The sequence below is a fragment of the Callorhinchus milii genome, unplaced genomic scaffold, assembly GCF_018977255.1.
Source record: "Callorhinchus milii isolate IMCB2004 unplaced genomic scaffold, IMCB_Cmil_1.0 Scaffold21, whole genome shotgun sequence".
In the NCBI taxonomy this organism is placed as follows: domain Eukaryota; kingdom Metazoa; phylum Chordata; class Chondrichthyes; order Chimaeriformes; family Callorhinchidae; genus Callorhinchus; species Callorhinchus milii.
The window spans coordinates 3,559,197-3,578,376 of record NW_024704762.1 but is presented as its reverse complement, the minus strand read 5'-3'; the positions used below and the strand labels follow the sequence as shown (position 1 = coordinate 3,578,376).

Below are 19,180 nucleotides of genomic sequence, written 5' to 3'. Positions count from 1 at the left end.
TCTTTTTAACTTTAGGAAGCTTTCAAAGCCAGTTTCCTAACCTGAATCAGTACCATTACTCAAAAAGCAAAAAATGAAAAATATCGATCATAATTAAACAATCTTTTTCTGTGCGGCTCTAACAGCAAGATTTGTTTCTTACCAATAGGTTCGCAAGTGAATTGTTTGGTTTATGCTTATCCACTAATAAAACGCCATCTTCTACAATACCCACTGCCTATCCTCTGCTCCTCCACCTGGTACATAGCTGAAATCACTGTTTTAAATGATCTTTGCAAAACTTTTTGTGACATGGATATTGGGGATAGGAGGAGAAAATAGATACCTGGTATATCTCAGGCCCATCACCACATCCCAGGGATGCCTGATCCACATCCGAGAGATAACCGAGTGAAGTAGAAAGCAACAAAAATAAATTACATTTGTATAACGTTGGGAGGACGTTCCAGGGAAAAGCTTGTAGCACTGTTTGCTGCATTCTATGCTGTAACCGGGGGATTAAAGTGTCTTGTCTTCAAAACACACCAAACAAAAAGGAGTGGGGAAGAGGAAAGTGTTGTGGCTTTTCTTCCCATTTTTAAATTTACAGATTGAAAGGGCATAATCTGCATTGTATTTCCACCACAGTTTAAAGGATCTGTGTAAATAACCATAAAGATGCCTTATAAAGATGCCTTCTTGAATTAATGTCCAAAAGAGAATGGCTTTTTATTTGCAGTTTGAGGTTACGAGAGTCAATAACAGAGGAGGTAAGAGGAGACTTCCCTCCTCTGTTATTGATTTTACCAGGCTCTCTTTATTTTTTATGTGTGTGCCTGATAGTGGGGTCAAAAAAGTGGCAAATCCCAAAGATAGCAGTTCATGCATGGAATCCTACCAGTAACTAGCAGTAAGTCACAGTCGATTGGTAGGAACCCCATGATCTGTTTATGAATCTGTTGACGATCAATATTTTTTTGGCACCTCCCTCTATTGCCTCAATTTATTCAGTTTCACTTTGTTGCCTGTATATCCTCTGATAATCTTGTCACTGATTGCAGATTCAGCAACTTTCAATCTGTTGTTTTTTGCAGGTATCGGCACAAACATGGGGTCAGAAAATCCAGGAACTTTCAACACGAGCTGTAAGATCTTGACCTTCCACCCAACCATGGAAGAGTTCAAAAACTTTGGGAAGTATATCGCATACATCGAATCCCAAGGAGCCCACAGGGCAGGTCTCGCAAAGGTAACCCAGAAATTCAAGAGTCATCTAAGGCAGCCATTTAAATATCTGCTATTTAAGATTTTGTTGATCTGGAAACGTTATTTATTTGGATGTTGGTTCGGTAGATTCTGTGATAATTAAATCCTACCTGTGATCCGGGACTTTGAAGTGTTCTGTTGTATTGCTTTATACCTGGTGGTATTCCTTGCAATTAAAACCTGAATGTGACAGGAATAGACTTCACACATTTAGGGAACTCCACTGTAGTGTAGTGTTGCAGGACTACACTACAGTGGTGTTCCCTAAATCAAACCATTTGCTGTTTCTTTTCTGTGATGCACCCTGAGATTTATGGATGTACGTGGAAGAAATCTACAGAACAAACCAAGGTTTAGTTTGTGATCTTCACAAGCCCATGGGAAATGTTAATTTGAACCAACCTTGGCCAACCTAAGCATTCAGATTGAGGTTGGCAATTTTGAAATGCTATATTGTGAGGGGGAAAGGGATTAAAGCTACAGAGCGATATGACCAGTGTGGGAAGGTACTGTTTTTCTCTCTGCTCCCACAATTGGCATTTCCCATCCCCCTTTTGCGAATATAGTAATTTAGACTCCCAATATAGCCAAGTAGTGAAAGAACTGCCATCTACTGGAAATGTTGGATCTGGATATGGGAGCATGAGTGTAAATGCAATGTGCCAGCCCCAATCTCGTCTTGTATGCAGTGATACTGATGGGACATTTAAATTCGCTATAATAATGTTACCTGCACACGGGACTAGTTTCTGTTTAATATTTCAATGGGCGGTGATACTTACTCCGCTCCCACAGAAAATCAAATATGTCCCAAGCACTACCTTTACCTGAAATCCTCACTTGAATTGGAGTTCAAGGCACAGACTTAACCGTGCAGGATACTTTTTTTCAACCCACTACCTTCTGTGCGACTCAACGTGACATTTCATCTGTTTAATCTCGCGTGTATTGCACCTTCAGGTTATTCCTCCGAAGGACTGGAAACCAAGACAATCCTATGGGGATATTGATGATATGACCATCCCAGCTCCAATCCAGCAAGTCGTGACTGGTCAATCTGGCCTGTTCACACAGTACAACATTCAGAAGAAATCCATGACTGTTGGGGAGTACAAGCGAATGGCTAACAGTGAGAAGTATGGCAACTCATTGCAGTTTTTTTAAGCTTTATTTTAAAAAAAATTAAATAATGTTTGATTTTTAAAACTCGAAACCTTAGGCAAGTTTCCTTACTCCACACACACACACCTCTGTTTACCTCGCTGTACGTAGGAACCCAGTTGTTATTTGATTGGCAGATCTCTTTCCAGTGGTAAATAATAATACCTCAAAAAACAAAGATTGGTCACTCGGTCCACGACTGTTTATGGGACGCGCTGTGTGCAATTGGCTGCCGTGTTTCGTCCACAAAATACACAGTCCGCTTTACAATATATTCTGGAGACTCGTGGAGTCCTGTAGCTTGGTGGTTGGAGCACTCGCCTCACAAGCGAGAGACCTGGGTTCGATTCCCAGCAAGTCAAAACTTTGGGTAAGTTTCCTTACTCCATACACCTGATCGTAATCCCTCAAGAAAAACAAAACAAAAAATAAACAACAATAAATTGGTCACTTCAATCCACGACTGTTTATGGGACACTGCGGTGTGCAATTGTTTGCCATGTTTTGCCCTCAAATATACGCTCAATTCACTTTGCAGTATATTGTGTGAAGCGTTTTGAGACATCCAGAAGACGTCATAAGGCGCTATATCAAATGCAAGGATTATTATTACTATATTATAACTCAGGAGCTGTGGTGGTAGAGTATTCGTCTGCTAAGGACTTTGAATTTTTTTGATAGCTTTGATGTTTCCGGGTCAGAAGTCCCACACCAGGTTTTGAGTTCAGAATCTAAGATGACATTCCAGTCTGGTACTGAGGGAGTGGTGTGTTATCTGAAGTGCCATTGTTTGGAAGAAGGCTCCAAACCTTGGTCAAGTTGCATGTTCTGGAGGTGGTTAAAGATCCCATTTCATAACGAACAAAAAAGATTAAATTTAGCCATTCATCTCATTGCTGTCCAAGGGGTGTTGCTGATTAGCTGCCATATTTACCAACATAATAGTCACAAGCTACCTCATTATAATGAACTCTTAGACGTTGACGTAAGGTGAATATCAAATTCAAGCATCAGGCTGCAAGTTTCTTTACACGCCTGTTTATCTAGCAGTAAGTAGGCACCCAGTTGTTAGTCAATTGGCGTATCACTTTCCGAGGGTAATAATCCCTTCAAAAACATTTTTTAATTCGTTAATTCAATCCATGACTGTTTGGTTGGTCACAAGTGTACGTAATTGGCCGCATTTTGCTCACAAAATATACAGTCAGTTTACAGTATATCCTGTGAAGCGCTTTGCGTTGCCTGAATGAAGTGATAAGCTGCTATATCAAATGCAAGGATTATTATTAAATAATTCTATTTTTCAGAGTCCTACAGCTGTACTTATATTTCAAAAGCATTTGATTCATCCATCCTACACTGAGAGTAGTCAGCAGCTGGGCTGTGTTACCAGGAAAGGTGGTAAAAGCCAGGAAATGCAGGATTCATTTAAAATACACCTTGATAGTACAAAGGGAAAAAGGTAGAGTTGGGATTTTGGATGTTTGAGATCAAACGGTCAGGAGAGTTTCCTTAATGCAAGTCTGGCTTAAAGAGGAAAGAAGTTGCATAATACCTTTTCATGTTGAAATGCATCAATGAGCTTCACAAGTAATTACAATCAAGTGCAGTGACTTTTTTTGTTGTGAGTAAGGTGAAAGGATTTTGTCTTTTGGTCAGCCGGCTGTTTGACACACGTGGAAAGCCATTATCATGCTTAAGAGTATCCCACCAAGCTGAAAATTCCATGCATCTCACCTACACACGGAAATCCCAAAGATAGGTTGTTGGTATGGAATGGGCACTCTTCCCTGGAGGGACGCATCCTGCTTACCTAATTCTGGAAAATATTTGGCGCAAGTTGGCAAGAGCCAAGGCTTGGGGACCCCCAAAATGTGTATTGGGGTACTTCTGAAGTCTAACCAGCTAAAACCACATAGCTTGCCATTGATATTGCTGTCTGGCAAGCTGTGCCACTGCCTGTCCAGCTAGGACCACCCTACCCGTTAGGGCTTTGGCTTGCAGGGTTAACAGGAGCTGAGTGGGAGAATTCCCTGCCCCCAGTTTCTGCTCTACCCTTTCAGGTCCTGCCGATGAGCTGGGCTGTGCTGTCTTCAGCAGTACCCTGGAATTCTGCAGACCCGCCTGGCTCAGGAACCAGACTAATAATAATAATAATCCTTGCATTTGATATAGCACTTTTCACATCTTCGAGACGTCTCAAACTTCACAGAATATGCTGCAAAGTGAACTGACGATATATTTGTGGATGAAACGCGGCAGCTAATTGCTCACAGCAGACTACCAAGACTGCCACAGAGTCCAACATTGATTGATTCCAACATTCTGTTGCCAGGCATGTTACCCCGGATCCAGTTCAGCTCCATGGAGACCCCGCTTACCTCCCTCCAAGGAGGATAGGCAAAAGGATTCAGAGTTGTGGAGGGGAATTTTTGTATAAAAATACCAGTCACAACACTGTAGAGTATATTCTGTGAATTGCTTTGAGACATCTCAACGAAGTGATAAGGCGCTATATGAAATACAAGGATTATTATTTATACCAGGAAATATTTCTGGAAGATAAAGATTGGAACTTCTTTGTTTGAACCTCTCTCATGTTTGGATGTCTACAGCAGCCTAGAAGCAATTTTGTATGAGCCAAAAGGAAGCTGGAATAATTAATTAGATTCTAGATCTTCCTGTCTGTATTCTGCACTAGTTTAATAAACTGAAGTGACACAATGCACATATACTAGAAGTGAAATGCTCTTTATTTTGCATGAGGTAATGAAACTGAGATAAGTAATGCTTAACCACTTATGGCCTTTCCTAACGTTGTAATTTTTTTTGTAAACAATTACGGTTTGCTGAGATGTTCATTTATCCAGAACCTGCCTTTGTGTATCCTTAATTTCTTCTCAGCTGAAGAAAACCTATATTACTTAACCACTTTCAATTGAAAACCCTCTCAAAATAGCTTACATTGACAGAGCTGTGATTCCTCTCTTTCAGGTATGGTACTCCGCGGCATTTAGATTTTGATGACCTTGAGCGCAAATATTGGAAGAATCTTACGTTTGTGTCACCCATCTATGGAGCAGATATCAGCGGCTCCCTGTATGATAATGTAAGTCGTTTTTCACTTTTGAACATAAGCGTTAATCCTTTATCAAAAGGAAATGGTTTAAGTCATTTTCTCATTAAATTAAATCCTTTGCCGTATGATAAATTGTGAGCTGTTGTGTGCTGCACAACACCCTGCTTTCTCTTTACCACTTGAAGATGCAGTTGCTCGTCCCTGGAGTAAGGTGGCAATACTATGGTTTGCTTTTGTGTGAATTCTGCTTTGTACTGCATAACCTTGTACAGAATTGATTTAAAAGCAAAGTCTGAAGTTTGATTTTCAGAGAAGTTGTACAGTGCAACTTTAAGTGTTAGCTCAGTTCATAGCGCTCTTGTGAGTCAGAATTGTTGGTTCAAGCTCTATGTTAGGACGTTGAACTTGCGTAGTTCTAAGCTGACACTCCACTGCTGTGCTGGGGGGGGGGGGGGGGATTGCTGTATTGTTGGTGGTGCTGTCCTGCGGATGAGATATTTAACAGATGTCTCATTTGCCTGTTCATCCAGGCAGCTCCACTGCCTTCTATAACAGAGGAGGAGCTGCATCTGGCCAACAACTCAGTTTTTTCAGTCGCAGTGGGGCAGGGGAACTTGGTGTCACCTAAGGCTAGACTGGTAGCTGAATCAGAGGTGCTTAATGGCGGAAAAAAAATTACTAATTGGTTGCTAGACTTGCTTGATACAAAGCTTTTTTGGAGCAGAAATAGTGAATTTCTTGAATCTCATTGATATTTCAGGAATAGCAATTTTCCCCCAGATGGAAATAGGGCCGCTTAAACTTTACTCCCCCTTTTTAAAATCAGCTTGCAAATTTTGATGTGAGCAGAAAGAGAGAGACAATATAAAAAGACAGAGCTCAGAAATCATAGTGGAGCAATAGTGTATTTAGACATTGATTCACAAATAGAATTATAATGTATAATTTCCATTGATTTGCAGTATGTAGAACTTGCTTGTGCTGTGTGTGTTCATGCTCTGGAAGGTGAAGGGTGACTGTGCAGGGAATGGAGCGTTTTCCTGTTTTAGCCCCTTCCTCCCCTCTGTCACATACCCTTGGGTCTCATGCAGCCCAGATCAGATGTTCAATCTAATTACTTTCCAGTTAGGCCTAAATGCCAACAATTTCTCATCCTGTCTTGGCACAAGGTTGTGCAGTCTGTGAGACTGCTGGATTAGTGGCAGGTTTGTATCATGGACTCACATCACTGGAAACTGGATTAAGGCTGTCTGTCAACCTATTTCATTTAGGCCCTTTTAACTGACATCTAAGTAGAGAATGTGATTCCAAGGCTCTGGATTGAATTTATAAACCCGGGTCAGAGAGGTGAAAGAACAGTGTTCTCACCACCCAGGATTGGTTATCTAACATTCCAATATGTAACCATGTTCCGGAAATCGAACAACACAAAATTCAGAATTCCTGTTTTCCTTGTCATCGTGGTAAATCTCAGCTTGCCGTTTGTCAGGCTGCTGTTTACATTTGTACTGGCGTTCAAATCTTGAGCTGGTGCACTGAAACAGAACTCGTCTCTTTCGTGCCCCTCAGAAATGCTGATACACCAGCTGCTTTAAGTAGACTGGCTGAGTTGCACAGGATGGAGCACTTGTCTTGATTCCTACATACTTTTACCAAACATGGGAGTACTTTTCACCTCTGCAATACTTCATGCTAGACAAATGCTTGCCTATATATTACTCTAAAAGGGTCAGGTACACTGAACTCCCATTCAAAGAGGCCTCTAATTTATATTTCTGCTACTATTAAAATGTTGAACTTGCTCCTCCAGAAAGGTGAGTTTCTTTGTTTTTTGCTTAGCCTGCTAGATGGAACCATCATGGGAAAGGAAGCAGATACCCACCAAAAAGATGTCCCAGCAAATATAAGGATTTCTTGATGATAGCCATATGGCAGCCTGTCATTCAGATTATTGTCACTCTGAGTCCAGCACTCAAACACTATTCTGTGAGAAGGGCTGTATTTTTGGCCCTTGTGTAATGTTCATTCCATTTCAGTACTGTGGGAGTGTTGCATTTCTGGAGGTGCTATATGTTTCAGATGAAAAATTAAACTGAGGTTCCAACTACATGTTCAAATGGACATCAAGAATCCTATTGCACTATTTTTAAAAAAAGGGAGTTTCTCATGGTGTCTTGGTTAACATCCCTCCAGCTAAATTGGTCATTTACTTCACAGCTAATTGTCAGATCTTATTATTACAAATGGCTGCCAGTTTTCTTTTACAAAAATGGCCATTATACTTGGACAATCATTACATGTGAAGGGCATTGAGACGTGCCAACGCGATTCAGTGCTATAAAAATGGAAGTTCTTTCTATTTTCTTCTCTCTCTCTGCCCTTCTCTGGTAGACTTGCGTTCCCTCCGCTTCCTGTCTGCAAAACAGATGGCGCGTAAGGGTTGACAGATCTCCTACTTCAGTCATCTCTTCAGGTTCCTTTAAGTTATTTCTTCTATCCCTAAGAGGTTTAGAATAGCGTAGACCTTCTCTGTTAACATGCATTGCACAGCTGTTCGCTTTATGTGAACTAGAATCAATTGCAAATATGATGTGAGTAAGTGGTTTTAATCCTTGCTGCTCTGATCAAATACTATAGGTCCAATTAATTTTGCTAGCTTGTCCCTTTTTAAACCAGTGATTTCTTGAGCTCTTATAAATATATCAGTGGTTCAAATTATCGTGTTAGATTCAGAGCTTCATTATATATATTGCAGTGACTGAATATTATGGTTATTGGGCTATGTGGAGTTTGCAGCCACATGGATTAAGATAAGGTTATTGTGAACATTTGAGTTAATGAGCCTTCAATGTTTTCAGTATTGCACGAAGGGCAACTTGTCTATAATAATACTTTTTTGTTTTGTTTGCTGTAGCACATTGACGAATGGAACATCGGAAATCTCAACACATTGCTTGATATGGTGGAGCAGGAGTGTGGGATAGTGATTGAAGGTGTGAATACTCCATATCTCTACTTTGGAATGTGGAAAACGACATTTGCCTGGCACACGGAGGACATGGACCTGTACAGCATTAACTACTTGCACTTTGGGGAACCCAAGTCCTGGTATGTACAATCCCGGGTTCTGTTGTGTGGGTGTGACTGAGGTTTTGTACAATGCAGAGGATGGCTGGCTGGCTTACCCCAGGATGGAATTCACTTGAGACCTGACCTCCAGGTTCAATCAGAACCTGACCTGCACAGGAGGTGACATGTGGCTTACACAACCTGGTAGAAGAATACTACTTGGAAATATCAATGCATATCTGCATCTTATTGAATTTTGCATCACTAAAGCTGCTCATTTGGGGGATTATATTTTGGACACTTCCATTGGAATTGGAAAAAGTTTGGCTGGATTAATGTATCTGAACTAAAGTTTGTACGCCCTCCCCTCCATTGACTGCAAGGATTGTTGCAATAATCCATACATCAAATACAATGATTATTATTGACTGAATTGGACTCAAATGGTCTGACTAGTTTTGTAAGATATTCAAGAAGAATTGATTAGTGCAGACTTGATTGATTTGACTGACATTTTCTTTGTTACTCAGCAACCAAACAGTGACATTTTATAATTATTTTTTTCTTTTCGGTAAAAGTCAGCAGGTGCCAGAAGTCAGCAGGCACGTGAATTTAATGGACTTTTTGTGTTACTGAACCACTTCAGGGAGTAAGCAGTTCTGCAATGCCAGCTCAGGTCCCAAGAAATAGAATCACATCTACTATGGAACAAATCCCACAACACGCTCGACAACCTTAAAAATTGCACATATAGTGCACAATTTTTTCTGGCTGCTGGACCCAAAGGTAGAGGCTTTCGGTCAGTAAGTGGAAGCCTGGCTTCAGGGCGCATGTGGGTGGGCAAGCACAGCACTGCCATTTACAGAATAATAATAATAATTATCCTTGCATTTGATACAGCGCCTTATCACCTCTTCGAGATGCCTCAAAGCGCTTCACAGGATATACTGTAAAGTGAATTAACTGTATATGGAAATCTTCGACCTCCATTTTTACGGAAGGTCAGAAAACTTGCTGGCCTCCCACATTCCAGTCTTTTTGTGTTTGACAGTACAGTGAGATAGATAGGCCACTGAAGGCAATTAAATGATGACCTTGTGTAATACCAAAATAGCAGTCACTGAGCTACAAGCCACCATGGTTTCCGGCTTTAATAACAATAATCCTTGCATTTGAAACAGCGCCTTATCACATCTTTGAGATGTCTCAAAGTGCTTCACAGAATATACTGTAAAGTGAATTGACCGTATACTTTATGGGTGAAACCCGCTTGTCTTATAGATCCTGAAATCAATGTAGCAGCTTCAGCTCAACACACCATACTGTCCCTTGTTGACTGGAGAGATCAAAAACCTCATTTTAGCGTGAGATCAGGTGTCTGTTTACAGTGAGCTAGAGTGGGTTTTATATCGATCCAAAGGGAATTCTTCTGGATTTGCATTTAACTGGATGTGTAAGAGGCTTTGTAAAATGGCGACTGTATTCTCAAAGACTTAAGCTTCAATACTAAAGAGAGATCAAAAATTTATGAAAGGTTTAAATTGGTAGAATAAGGAAGATGGCTAGAAATGCTCAATCCTTTTCTGCTCGATCCATATGCTCATCGGTAAGTGAAGTAGTTACTGTTTGAATTGCTAAGGACCGATCAGAGAAATCCTATAATTAATTCTCTGGAATCTCTAAACAATTCAGCGTAGCCTCACTTGTTACGAGTGACTGCTTTATTAAAGTTAATTTACTGCTATGCTTAAGTGGTAGAAAGACAAGGAAATCACTAATGGGAAGACAAGGAAAATGAAACTCTTTGTCAGTCTGTGCACGGTTGCTTTTTAAAAAACACTCCACAAGCTTGTGTGTGTGTGTGTGGGGTGTGTGGGGTGGGGGGGGGGGGGGGGGGTGGGGGGGTTCTCCACAAGGACAGAAATCTCTCTTTTCATTTTTTTGAAAATGGCAAAAAGCTCGATATTTATTTTGTGTGACATATGTAATTTGCTACACCAGGGGGTGCTGTTGTCTGGATAAATCTGAAACTTTCGGCTTACTGGAAGCGACGTCTTCTGTTCCTCCCTCTCCCCCTCCCCATCCCCACCCCCCCACCCCCCCCCCCCCCCCCACCCCTTGGGACTGCACTGCAGTGAGTTACGAGAACTGTAACCATGGTGAGCGAGCGAGAGCTCTGTATTCTGAACACCCTTGGGTTTCATTTATGTAACCTTCTCTCTGAAACTGAGGGAAACACTTTTGTAATTTTTACAGATAAGCTGTCGTCATTCTGGTAAAATTTGGATGGTTTATGCATTACTGTTCTGTGCAGCCGTCGGGCAGATATCCTTGCGGTGCTGTATTTAAATCGCTGTTCTTTGTGCTGTATCCTGCAGCGCTGGACCTGGGATAATAGAGTTCACTAAATAGAAGCCTCTATTTATTCAGTGTAAAATAGTTAACTTACGCTCAGTTGGCGGTAACTCAAAAATCACTTAATGATTTTCCTTCCCTTCAAATGAAATGCTGATCAATATTGGGGTTTCCGAAATGTTCCGAAACTTTCAAATATTCGGAACTCAGAGTTCAAATTGAAGGTTGCAATCTGTAAATTCAGATCCTGTGGGTTTAAGCATTTTTAGGGAAGTTTTGTGGGATTAAGTTGATGACTTTACTTCTGGTGCTGCTTCTGTGTAATTTTCAGCGGCTGTTTGGCTAATCATCACAAGGCAGGTCTCAGGTTGCAAATTCAGTGGGAGGAACTGTATTGTGCTGGTGTGTTGGGCACTTAGAAATAAATCAAAAGTTTTCCAGATCCTGAGCTGTTGTCACTGATTTGCATTTACATTGTTGAAGATTGGACTACCAATGTTAACAGCTTAAGAACACTTCACTGACCTTAATCGCTGTGGGTTTTTCACACAAGTGGAATGGACTGCCTAGTTGAATGATTCTGCCAACATTGAATGTCAGTGTGCTGTGCACCGTCAAGGGTTGTGTGACTGCGTTGGAAATAAAATCCATTCATTTTATAAAGCGGTGACCATTTACAGTCCAGTCGGGCAGATTGCAGTCACTGCATTGAAAGGTAGTCCATTAGAGAATATGGATTCGCTCTCTGTGTTCAGCACAGGAGTGAATGGGGACATCTCCAAGTGTCTTTGTTCCAGCTCATTGTGCACACAGTTTAGTGTCAGGAAGCTGCTTTATTGCAACTATAAATTTCCATTGTTCCATTAGTTTTAATCTCCTCATTAGTACATTAAATGCAATTAATTGATTGTACAGAGCAAAGGATAGGAGAGAGGAGAAATACTGTATTATAGACTGAGCACCGTCTTGCCTGGTTTGGTACCAATGGATGAGATGCACTATTGCTTTCAGCAGCAGAAGGTTTCTGAGTAGGATTTGTACTTGGTGCCTCTGTATCATTTTTTGCCTGAGGCTGAACACATTTCAAGTTAATGCGTTACCTTAAGTGCATTCATTGAGTTCCTGATTCATTGGTGTGTTTTAATGTTACAACAAGAGCTACTTAGACGACTATGATGTTTTCTACGATATCTTGTAAGCCTAGTTCCAAATGCTGGCGTGAGTTTGCACATCAGCGCTGCCTTTGGGAAGTACAACCATTTGTCTCATATTTTTTGAAATGGCATGAAAGATGGCTATGTATTTGTGACACACCTTTTGTAAGGACTTCTATTTCTTACAATACAAAATTGGACAGCTTAATCTAGCTATGGAGATGGAATTGATAGGAGAGGAACTGTTTTACTTTTTACCCTACACAGGTGTTCTCAACAAAAGGTGTTTCCAGACCAATTCATTTAGAACTTTTGATTGTTTGGCGGAAATAACACTGTTACCTTGAAATGTGTCAAGAATGTTGTAAATTGTGTTATTTATTCCCCAGTCAAAGGATAGTGCTTTGTGTTCAGTGTTGTGTTTTCTGTCTCTGCTACAGTGTCAAAATTATATTGCATGGCTGGAAAGCCAAGTTCCCATGTTAGCCTCCAGGCAAAGGTCTCTGGTGTCATGGGAAGAGTCAGGCTCCAATTGGAGCTGAATGTGTCTCTGAATGATTTTGAAGGCCAGAAATGAGCTCTGTAAAATTGGCTCTTCGGTTCTGCTTTGGATTGAGAAGCTAAAGGCTGAGCGAACCTGAGGGTTCACCTTCCAAGATTGGTATCTTTATCAAAGGGAATCTTTACTGCTTCATCTTCAGAGAAGAAAGAAGAAACAATCGCTAAGATCTTAAAAGAAAGTGCACTGGTGCTCACTCATGTAAAAGATTGAATTCTGAATTCATTTGGGAGATGCGCTAAAAGTCAACTTATACAAAATAATTAGTGACCGCCCTTAGTAAATGTCTTTATTTAAATAAATCTATTTTAGTTGTCAATATCGACCTCCGGAAGAGACTTGATAGCAAATAGAGCAACACAAAGAGTAAAAAAAGGGCTAATAGTAGGTTTAAAAGGGTATGAGAAAGATGGCAGTGGGCCTAAACGGATAGCTCTTTAAGAGAATTGGTGAAGAGTGTTGCGCTGAATGGTCTTCTATGCTGTAAACGATTCCATGGAAATGAGCTATCCTGAGATTAGGGTGTAGGCACATGGTCTTGATCATCAGCAGAGAAGTGGGCCATTTGGCCTGTCGATTCTGCACTGGTATTTTTCTTCACATGATTCAATTTAATCCCAGTCCTAGAGACCTTACTATTTCTTCTCTCAAGCTTCTAATTCCTGTTTAATACCATTTATGGGCTCTGCTTCAGCTAATCGTTTTTGGCAGAAAAATCCACATTCCAACCAACTTGTGTGTAATTATTTTCTTCTCATATTAATTCTTTTGTGTTGTCCTTACTGCCTTGTGTATAATATGGGTATTGTAAAGTGAAACGCCTAACTATTACTTTTTGATCAATTTGAGTTGCTCATTCATGGTGTATACATTGAATGCTTTTCCTGTTTATCTAATCTTTTATTTTTTTTCTGGTTTCCACCTGCTGAGGTCTCGAAGTGGCAGACTACTTTGATGGGAAACTAACGCACAGAATGATTGCCTTGTACCCAGGATGATTTACTGGGATTACCAGTGTATTATTCTGTATAATAATAATCCTTGCATTTGATAAAGCGCCTTCTCATGTTTTAGAGATGTCTCAAAGTGCTTCACAGAATTGACTGTATATTTGATGCTTGTGCAGCAAGCTTTTTTCATAAGGTTTAATGGATAGTCATGTTTTTTTAAAAACTTTTTTTTGAGGGGGCATTGACTTAAATTTCATATCACATCATCAATGCTGCTCAAAGTGCTTCACAGGATTTTACTGTGAAGTGCAGTTACTTTGCATTTGTAGACAAATATGGCAGCCAATTTGCGCACAGCAATATCCCACAAGCAGCTCATGAAGTGAATGACCAATCTTCTTAGGGGGATTGTTGGCCAGGCCACTGGGAGAAACTTCTTTCTCTTTTTGAATAGTATCAACGGGAGGTTTAACATTTTATCCAAAGAATGGCACCTCCCAACACAACACTTCCCCATCATTGCGTTGGAAATGCTCATTAGAGTGTGAAATGGAGTCCATTGGAGGAAGATTTCAGGTTCAACCTGATTTGGACTGAGTTAGCTGGTCTGTTTTGGATGTATTTCTGCTCTAGCTGGAGGTAAAGAGGGAGCAATATGGCCAGGATCAAGATAATGAAAAAACATTAGCTGTCAGGGGTTGTTTACGACAAGGACATAAATCTGTACACTTCGGGTTTCGAGAATTATTACCTGATGATTGGTGGTGCTTCACATGTGCGTGTGTATTATTATACTAGAGATTACAGAACAAAGGAGCAACAAAAATGTACACTCTGACTGAGAAATAACCGCCTTCTAAATCGTAACCCTCAGACACATGCTATGAAAAACTTAAAATCATCTCTACTGCCTGGATTTTGAGCAACTGTATATTCAGTAACTATTGTTTTCAATCCAATTCCTGAATATCATCATAATTTACAGATATCGAGTGTTGGAATGGCTGAGCTGGTGAAATTTATTCAAAGGTATAGTTTATTAATTGTAGTGTGAAGGTTATAACTTTTTTTTTCCAACCTTCTGCTTTGCCCAGTCTCTTTCCGCCTTCAAAATCTGTCTTAAGGGGCCTATCTGTTTGACCGTGCTTTTGGCCATCTTTTCCTTCCACTCTTCAGCTTTTCTCCCCCCTCCCACCAACTTGGGCTCCAAGTCAGTTGTGTAAAACATTTTGAGACATTCTTCCAACATAAAGGCGCTCTATAAATGTAAATTATTGTTGTGATGTTTTTGTACTCCGACTCCTAATCAGCTTTGATATACTTTAACTTGCTGAAGCTCTGGCTTTGGGATATTAGCCCGCAATACTTTCTTCATATCCTTGACTATCCAGGACTCGGGACCTCCTCCTGAGGTAAAAGTTGCAATGCAAATGTAAGTTGTTATCTCTGGGAGATAAACAACAACTTGCATTTACATAGCGACCTTCACATAAGATGAGTGGAGTCCTGTAGCTCAGTGGTTAGAGCACTCGCTTTGCAAGTGAAAGACCTGAGTTCAATTCCAGGCAGAGGGCGAAACCTTGGGCAAGTTTCCTTACTCCACACTCCTAATAATAATCCCTCCAAAACCAAAAAAAAAAAAAAATTGGTCATTTTCAATCTACGACTGTTTGTGGGACATTGCTGTGCGCAATTAGCTGCCGCGTTCGCCCACAAATATACAGTCAATTCACTTTACAGTGTGAGCTGTGAAGCGCTTTGGGACGTCCTCCCGATGTGAAAAGCGCTATATCAAATTCAAGGATTATTATTATTAAGATAGAGACCCGGAATGCTTGACGGTGGCTGAGTCTAACACCGAGCCAGGGGGAAGAGGGAGGTGGGAGGTGACCACAAGCACCATCAAAAAGGAAGGTCTTTAGGCGGGCAGAGAAGGGAAAGTGGGGAGGGAGGGGGCAAGGCGAGGGATTGAGGGAGAGAATTCCAGAGTTTTGCTTGTTTGCTTGGGCATCAAAGTCACAGAAAGCACCAGCTCACGAGTACTATGGTCCATGTTCCATTGTTAGAAGCCTGTGCTGGGTATGGCGCATTTTGATTGCATTCAACAACTGAGTCGCGCACTGTTGGGTTGCGTGTAGCAGGGATTCAATGCAGTGCTGAACTCCTTTGTATATGTTGACTGAACAGTTGAGAACTGCAAGCCAATCTCAGTGGAATTCTCTGCAGTTATGATATTTCCATTTTTTCCATATGCGCTTTGTGATCTGTTCAAGATTGAGTTTGTTGTCAGTCAATGCAGAGGCTGGAGCAGTTTGTTCATGCAGGCATGGCCACTGAGTATTAAATTGCTATTTCCCAGAGTAATTTTATGAACAAAACCTGGTCTACAAGAGGGGGGGAAGATTTCTTATAGCATCGCTTAAGATTCCAGTAAAGGAAGAGTGTTAATTTATGGACATACTGTGCGAACTATTTTGCAGAAATCAAAAAATATTGAATGTTGAATGTTCGCCGAATGTGTCATGCTGATCTATTGGAACTCGCCTCCAATGTCAGACACCAGGAGTCTTTGGTTACAATCTGATTTTTGTTGCTACCAGGCCAAAGGCGGAGGCTCTTGATGTTTTGTTCAATAGATTTTATTATAGCCTGTTTGATTTTTATTCTCTCAAATAAGTCAGCATCTTGTTTACACCCTTTCTCACTCTGCCGCTGGTTCCTGATTACTTGCACAGTAAGTCATCCTCCTGCTTTATTTCTTGTGCATCTCAGTTCATTGCATTTGTACCATGTTGGAAATCTGTATTGTAAACTGACAACTCACAAATTACTACAAGTTCCCCTCTCAATGGAGAATGGTACTGTGATGACAGTAATGACCGTGAGGAGAAAGTAACGCAGATAACATTTCTAGAAGGAATTGAAAGTTGGTGAAAGTCCAATTTCTAGATATTGTGTATTGGAAATGGCCTTCTCCCCCTGGGAAGTTATTGGGGAAAAGGTTTTCCTTCTGTTCATTGATGGTATTTGCATTGTGAAAAGGGAATACTGCTGAAAGTAACATGATTAAAAACACAACTTAGCTTCTCGCTGATCTTCCCCCTTGGAACTGTGTGATCATCCTCTGCTTTAACTGGTCCTATAAAACTAAAAGATACCAAAGACAAGGCAAGCAGATTTACAGTAAGACAAAGCAGCCAGCTATAATGAAAGAAAGATATGCAGGGTACAGATGAAAGAGCTGTGAACTGAACATGATGTGCAGTGTGTAATGAGCTAAGTTGGCCAGAAAAATCACATCTCTATTGCATGACGTCATTTACACTGCATATCAAACTAGCTGCAATAACTTAGAAACTCATTCAATATCGTGGTTCAGACTGCGTGGATACGGAAATGGTTTGGTGTGTTGGAAACTGAGGGCTGGAGGTATCTAGGATTACTGATCTTGACCTTCCACAAAATACACAGTTAGTTCACTTTACAATATGCCCCGTGAAGCGCTTTGAGACGTCTCGATGATGTGATAAGGCACTTTATCAAATACAAGGAATATTATTATTCATTTCAGTATTTAAGAGCTGAATCTTCTCTATAGGTTGCAAAGCACAACTTCTAGTACTCAAACGCTTTAAAAATTATAACCTAAGGATCCAGTTTTAAAGTAGCTCTCGGGAAAATAATATTCTGTGTGATTCATGTGAAATTTAAGCTTTCATTTTTATTTCGATGCAAAAATGGAATCTTGACCTTTTCATAGAAACTCAATTTTAACACTTAGTAAATGTTAAACTATATAAAACAGTATATTTGGCAGGACAAATAACGTAGCTTAGTGGAGTCTGTCATTGAGTCCCATTGAGTCCACTCAGCCCTTCACCCATTGGAGATTGATGTATTATGCAGAAAACCAACAAAACACCAACAAATCCTTGCCAAGTTTATTTGCTGCTTTGTGTTGGTGAGGGGTAAGCGGTGTCTCTAATAATAATAATAATAATATGGAGGTAAAGTTAGGTACACAATCTTTTTAAATCAGTGTTGATGGTGATCCTTGTTCTAATTCACCATTGTAACTTGGTGGTTTAGAGCTGCCCCAAACAGTGCAAGACAAAATTCTAATGGGGAGGAGAGTGACAGCTGGATATGTACCGTGCGTTTATTGTTGATTTGTCTTGGGCAGAAGGGTGGATTGGGCACCATATAGAGACAATGAAACAGATAAAAAAGCAAAATGTTTGGCAATTAAAACCCTGAGAATCTGTCTCTCTGGATCTACTGGAGGTTGTGCTAGGGCTGTCTACCCCATAAGCAAAAGTTATTCAAATACTTTAACATGCAGACAGCACTTTCATCTGAAGAGAAACTTCAAAGCACTTTGCGTAACAATACCATGTTGATCTCTCCAGATGCAGAAGGCTTGATGCTTGACTTGTAGTATTGATAAATAGGGCCCAAGATTGGTCATCCATCAGTTTTAGGCTGAACATACGTTCGTTTGTAAAATGGAGAATTGAAGGGTGGGGGAGAGAAACAAGAAGCCTGGATTTTTAATGCAATTGTTTTACAATTTCACTTGCGATATAAAGGCATTCAATGTTGAGTCTCTTTTCCCCATCACTGATGAAAATTCATTGCCTAGAAATTGGAACTGTGATGCAGTCCCTATCCAGTCCCTGCATTTCGGACGGACATGGCATTGATGATCAGCACAGGACAACAAGAGGCGACAATTAAAATGCCACCTTGGCAATTGGCAGATAATGCATTTGGTAGGTCGGTATTTCATTTCAACTGCCATGAAGCTAAAATCTTGATTATCTGTTTATCCGTTTTACTCGTAAAACTAGATAATCTGCAGTCCGCCCCGATTTTGCTCATTCCCACTCACCTACACCATTAAATTGAGCCCCTTATAAATTGATAACTTTAAATCTCTCAGCAATTTAAATTATGCGTATGGAACACATTGATGTTCATTTCAAACTTAACGGCACCAAAGTTACTAATCTAAATCAAACATGAATTTAAACCTATTTGCATGTACATCATTTATATATAAAAAAGAGAAGGGGTAATTATATGGGCCCAATCAGTTTCTCTGGTTTGTTCAGCTGTGTCGAGGTCTGTCAGTCACTTAGGACACTGGCTGTTAATACTACGTCAGTGAATGGAGCGGTTGTAGGAGTGCGATGGAATGTGCCAATTTCAATTATTCACTGGGTGTTTCTTTCATCATGAAGGTTCCATTTTACAGCACATTAATGCATTTATTGAAGTCAGTTACTTTAATCTTTGCTGAATCACCTACTCGTAAGGCTGCGTTTGTCTCTATCTAAACCTTGAAATACAATTGTGCGTTCATGGCATGTTGGCTACGTTAACAAGCAGAGTTGTTTTGCTGGCTGTTACTCACATTTACCAGTGTATTCTTCTTGTGTCCAAATAGATTCCAGGCACCAATTCTCTGCTTACTTACAGCCCATCTCCTTTACTTTCAGCTACATTTTGTCAATTTATTTTTTTAAAAAAAAAGTTTGTCAATTACATTTATAAGTAATTGATTGAGTGGTAATGTAAGTGAGCATAACTATTGGAATCCTGTCAC

General features: G+C 40.3%; 1 protein-coding gene across 1 annotated transcript in view; it reads left to right on the top strand.

Annotated features, from left to right (window-relative positions):
• The window catches only part of LOC103183550 (lysine (K)-specific demethylase 4B), an 81,620-nt gene that overhangs the window by 29,783 nt on the left and 32,657 nt on the right, over positions 1 to 19,180 (top strand). The window contains exons 3-6 of the mRNA XM_042342710.1: positions 1,074 to 1,228; positions 2,206 to 2,381; positions 5,401 to 5,515; positions 8,400 to 8,593. Of these exons, the coding sequence (XP_042198644.1) occupies positions 1,088 to 1,228; positions 2,206 to 2,381; positions 5,401 to 5,515; positions 8,400 to 8,593 (626 nt within the window). The 5' untranslated portion in view covers positions 1,074 to 1,087. The remainder of the gene's footprint in view (positions 1 to 1,073; positions 1,229 to 2,205; positions 2,382 to 5,400; positions 5,516 to 8,399; positions 8,594 to 19,180) is intronic.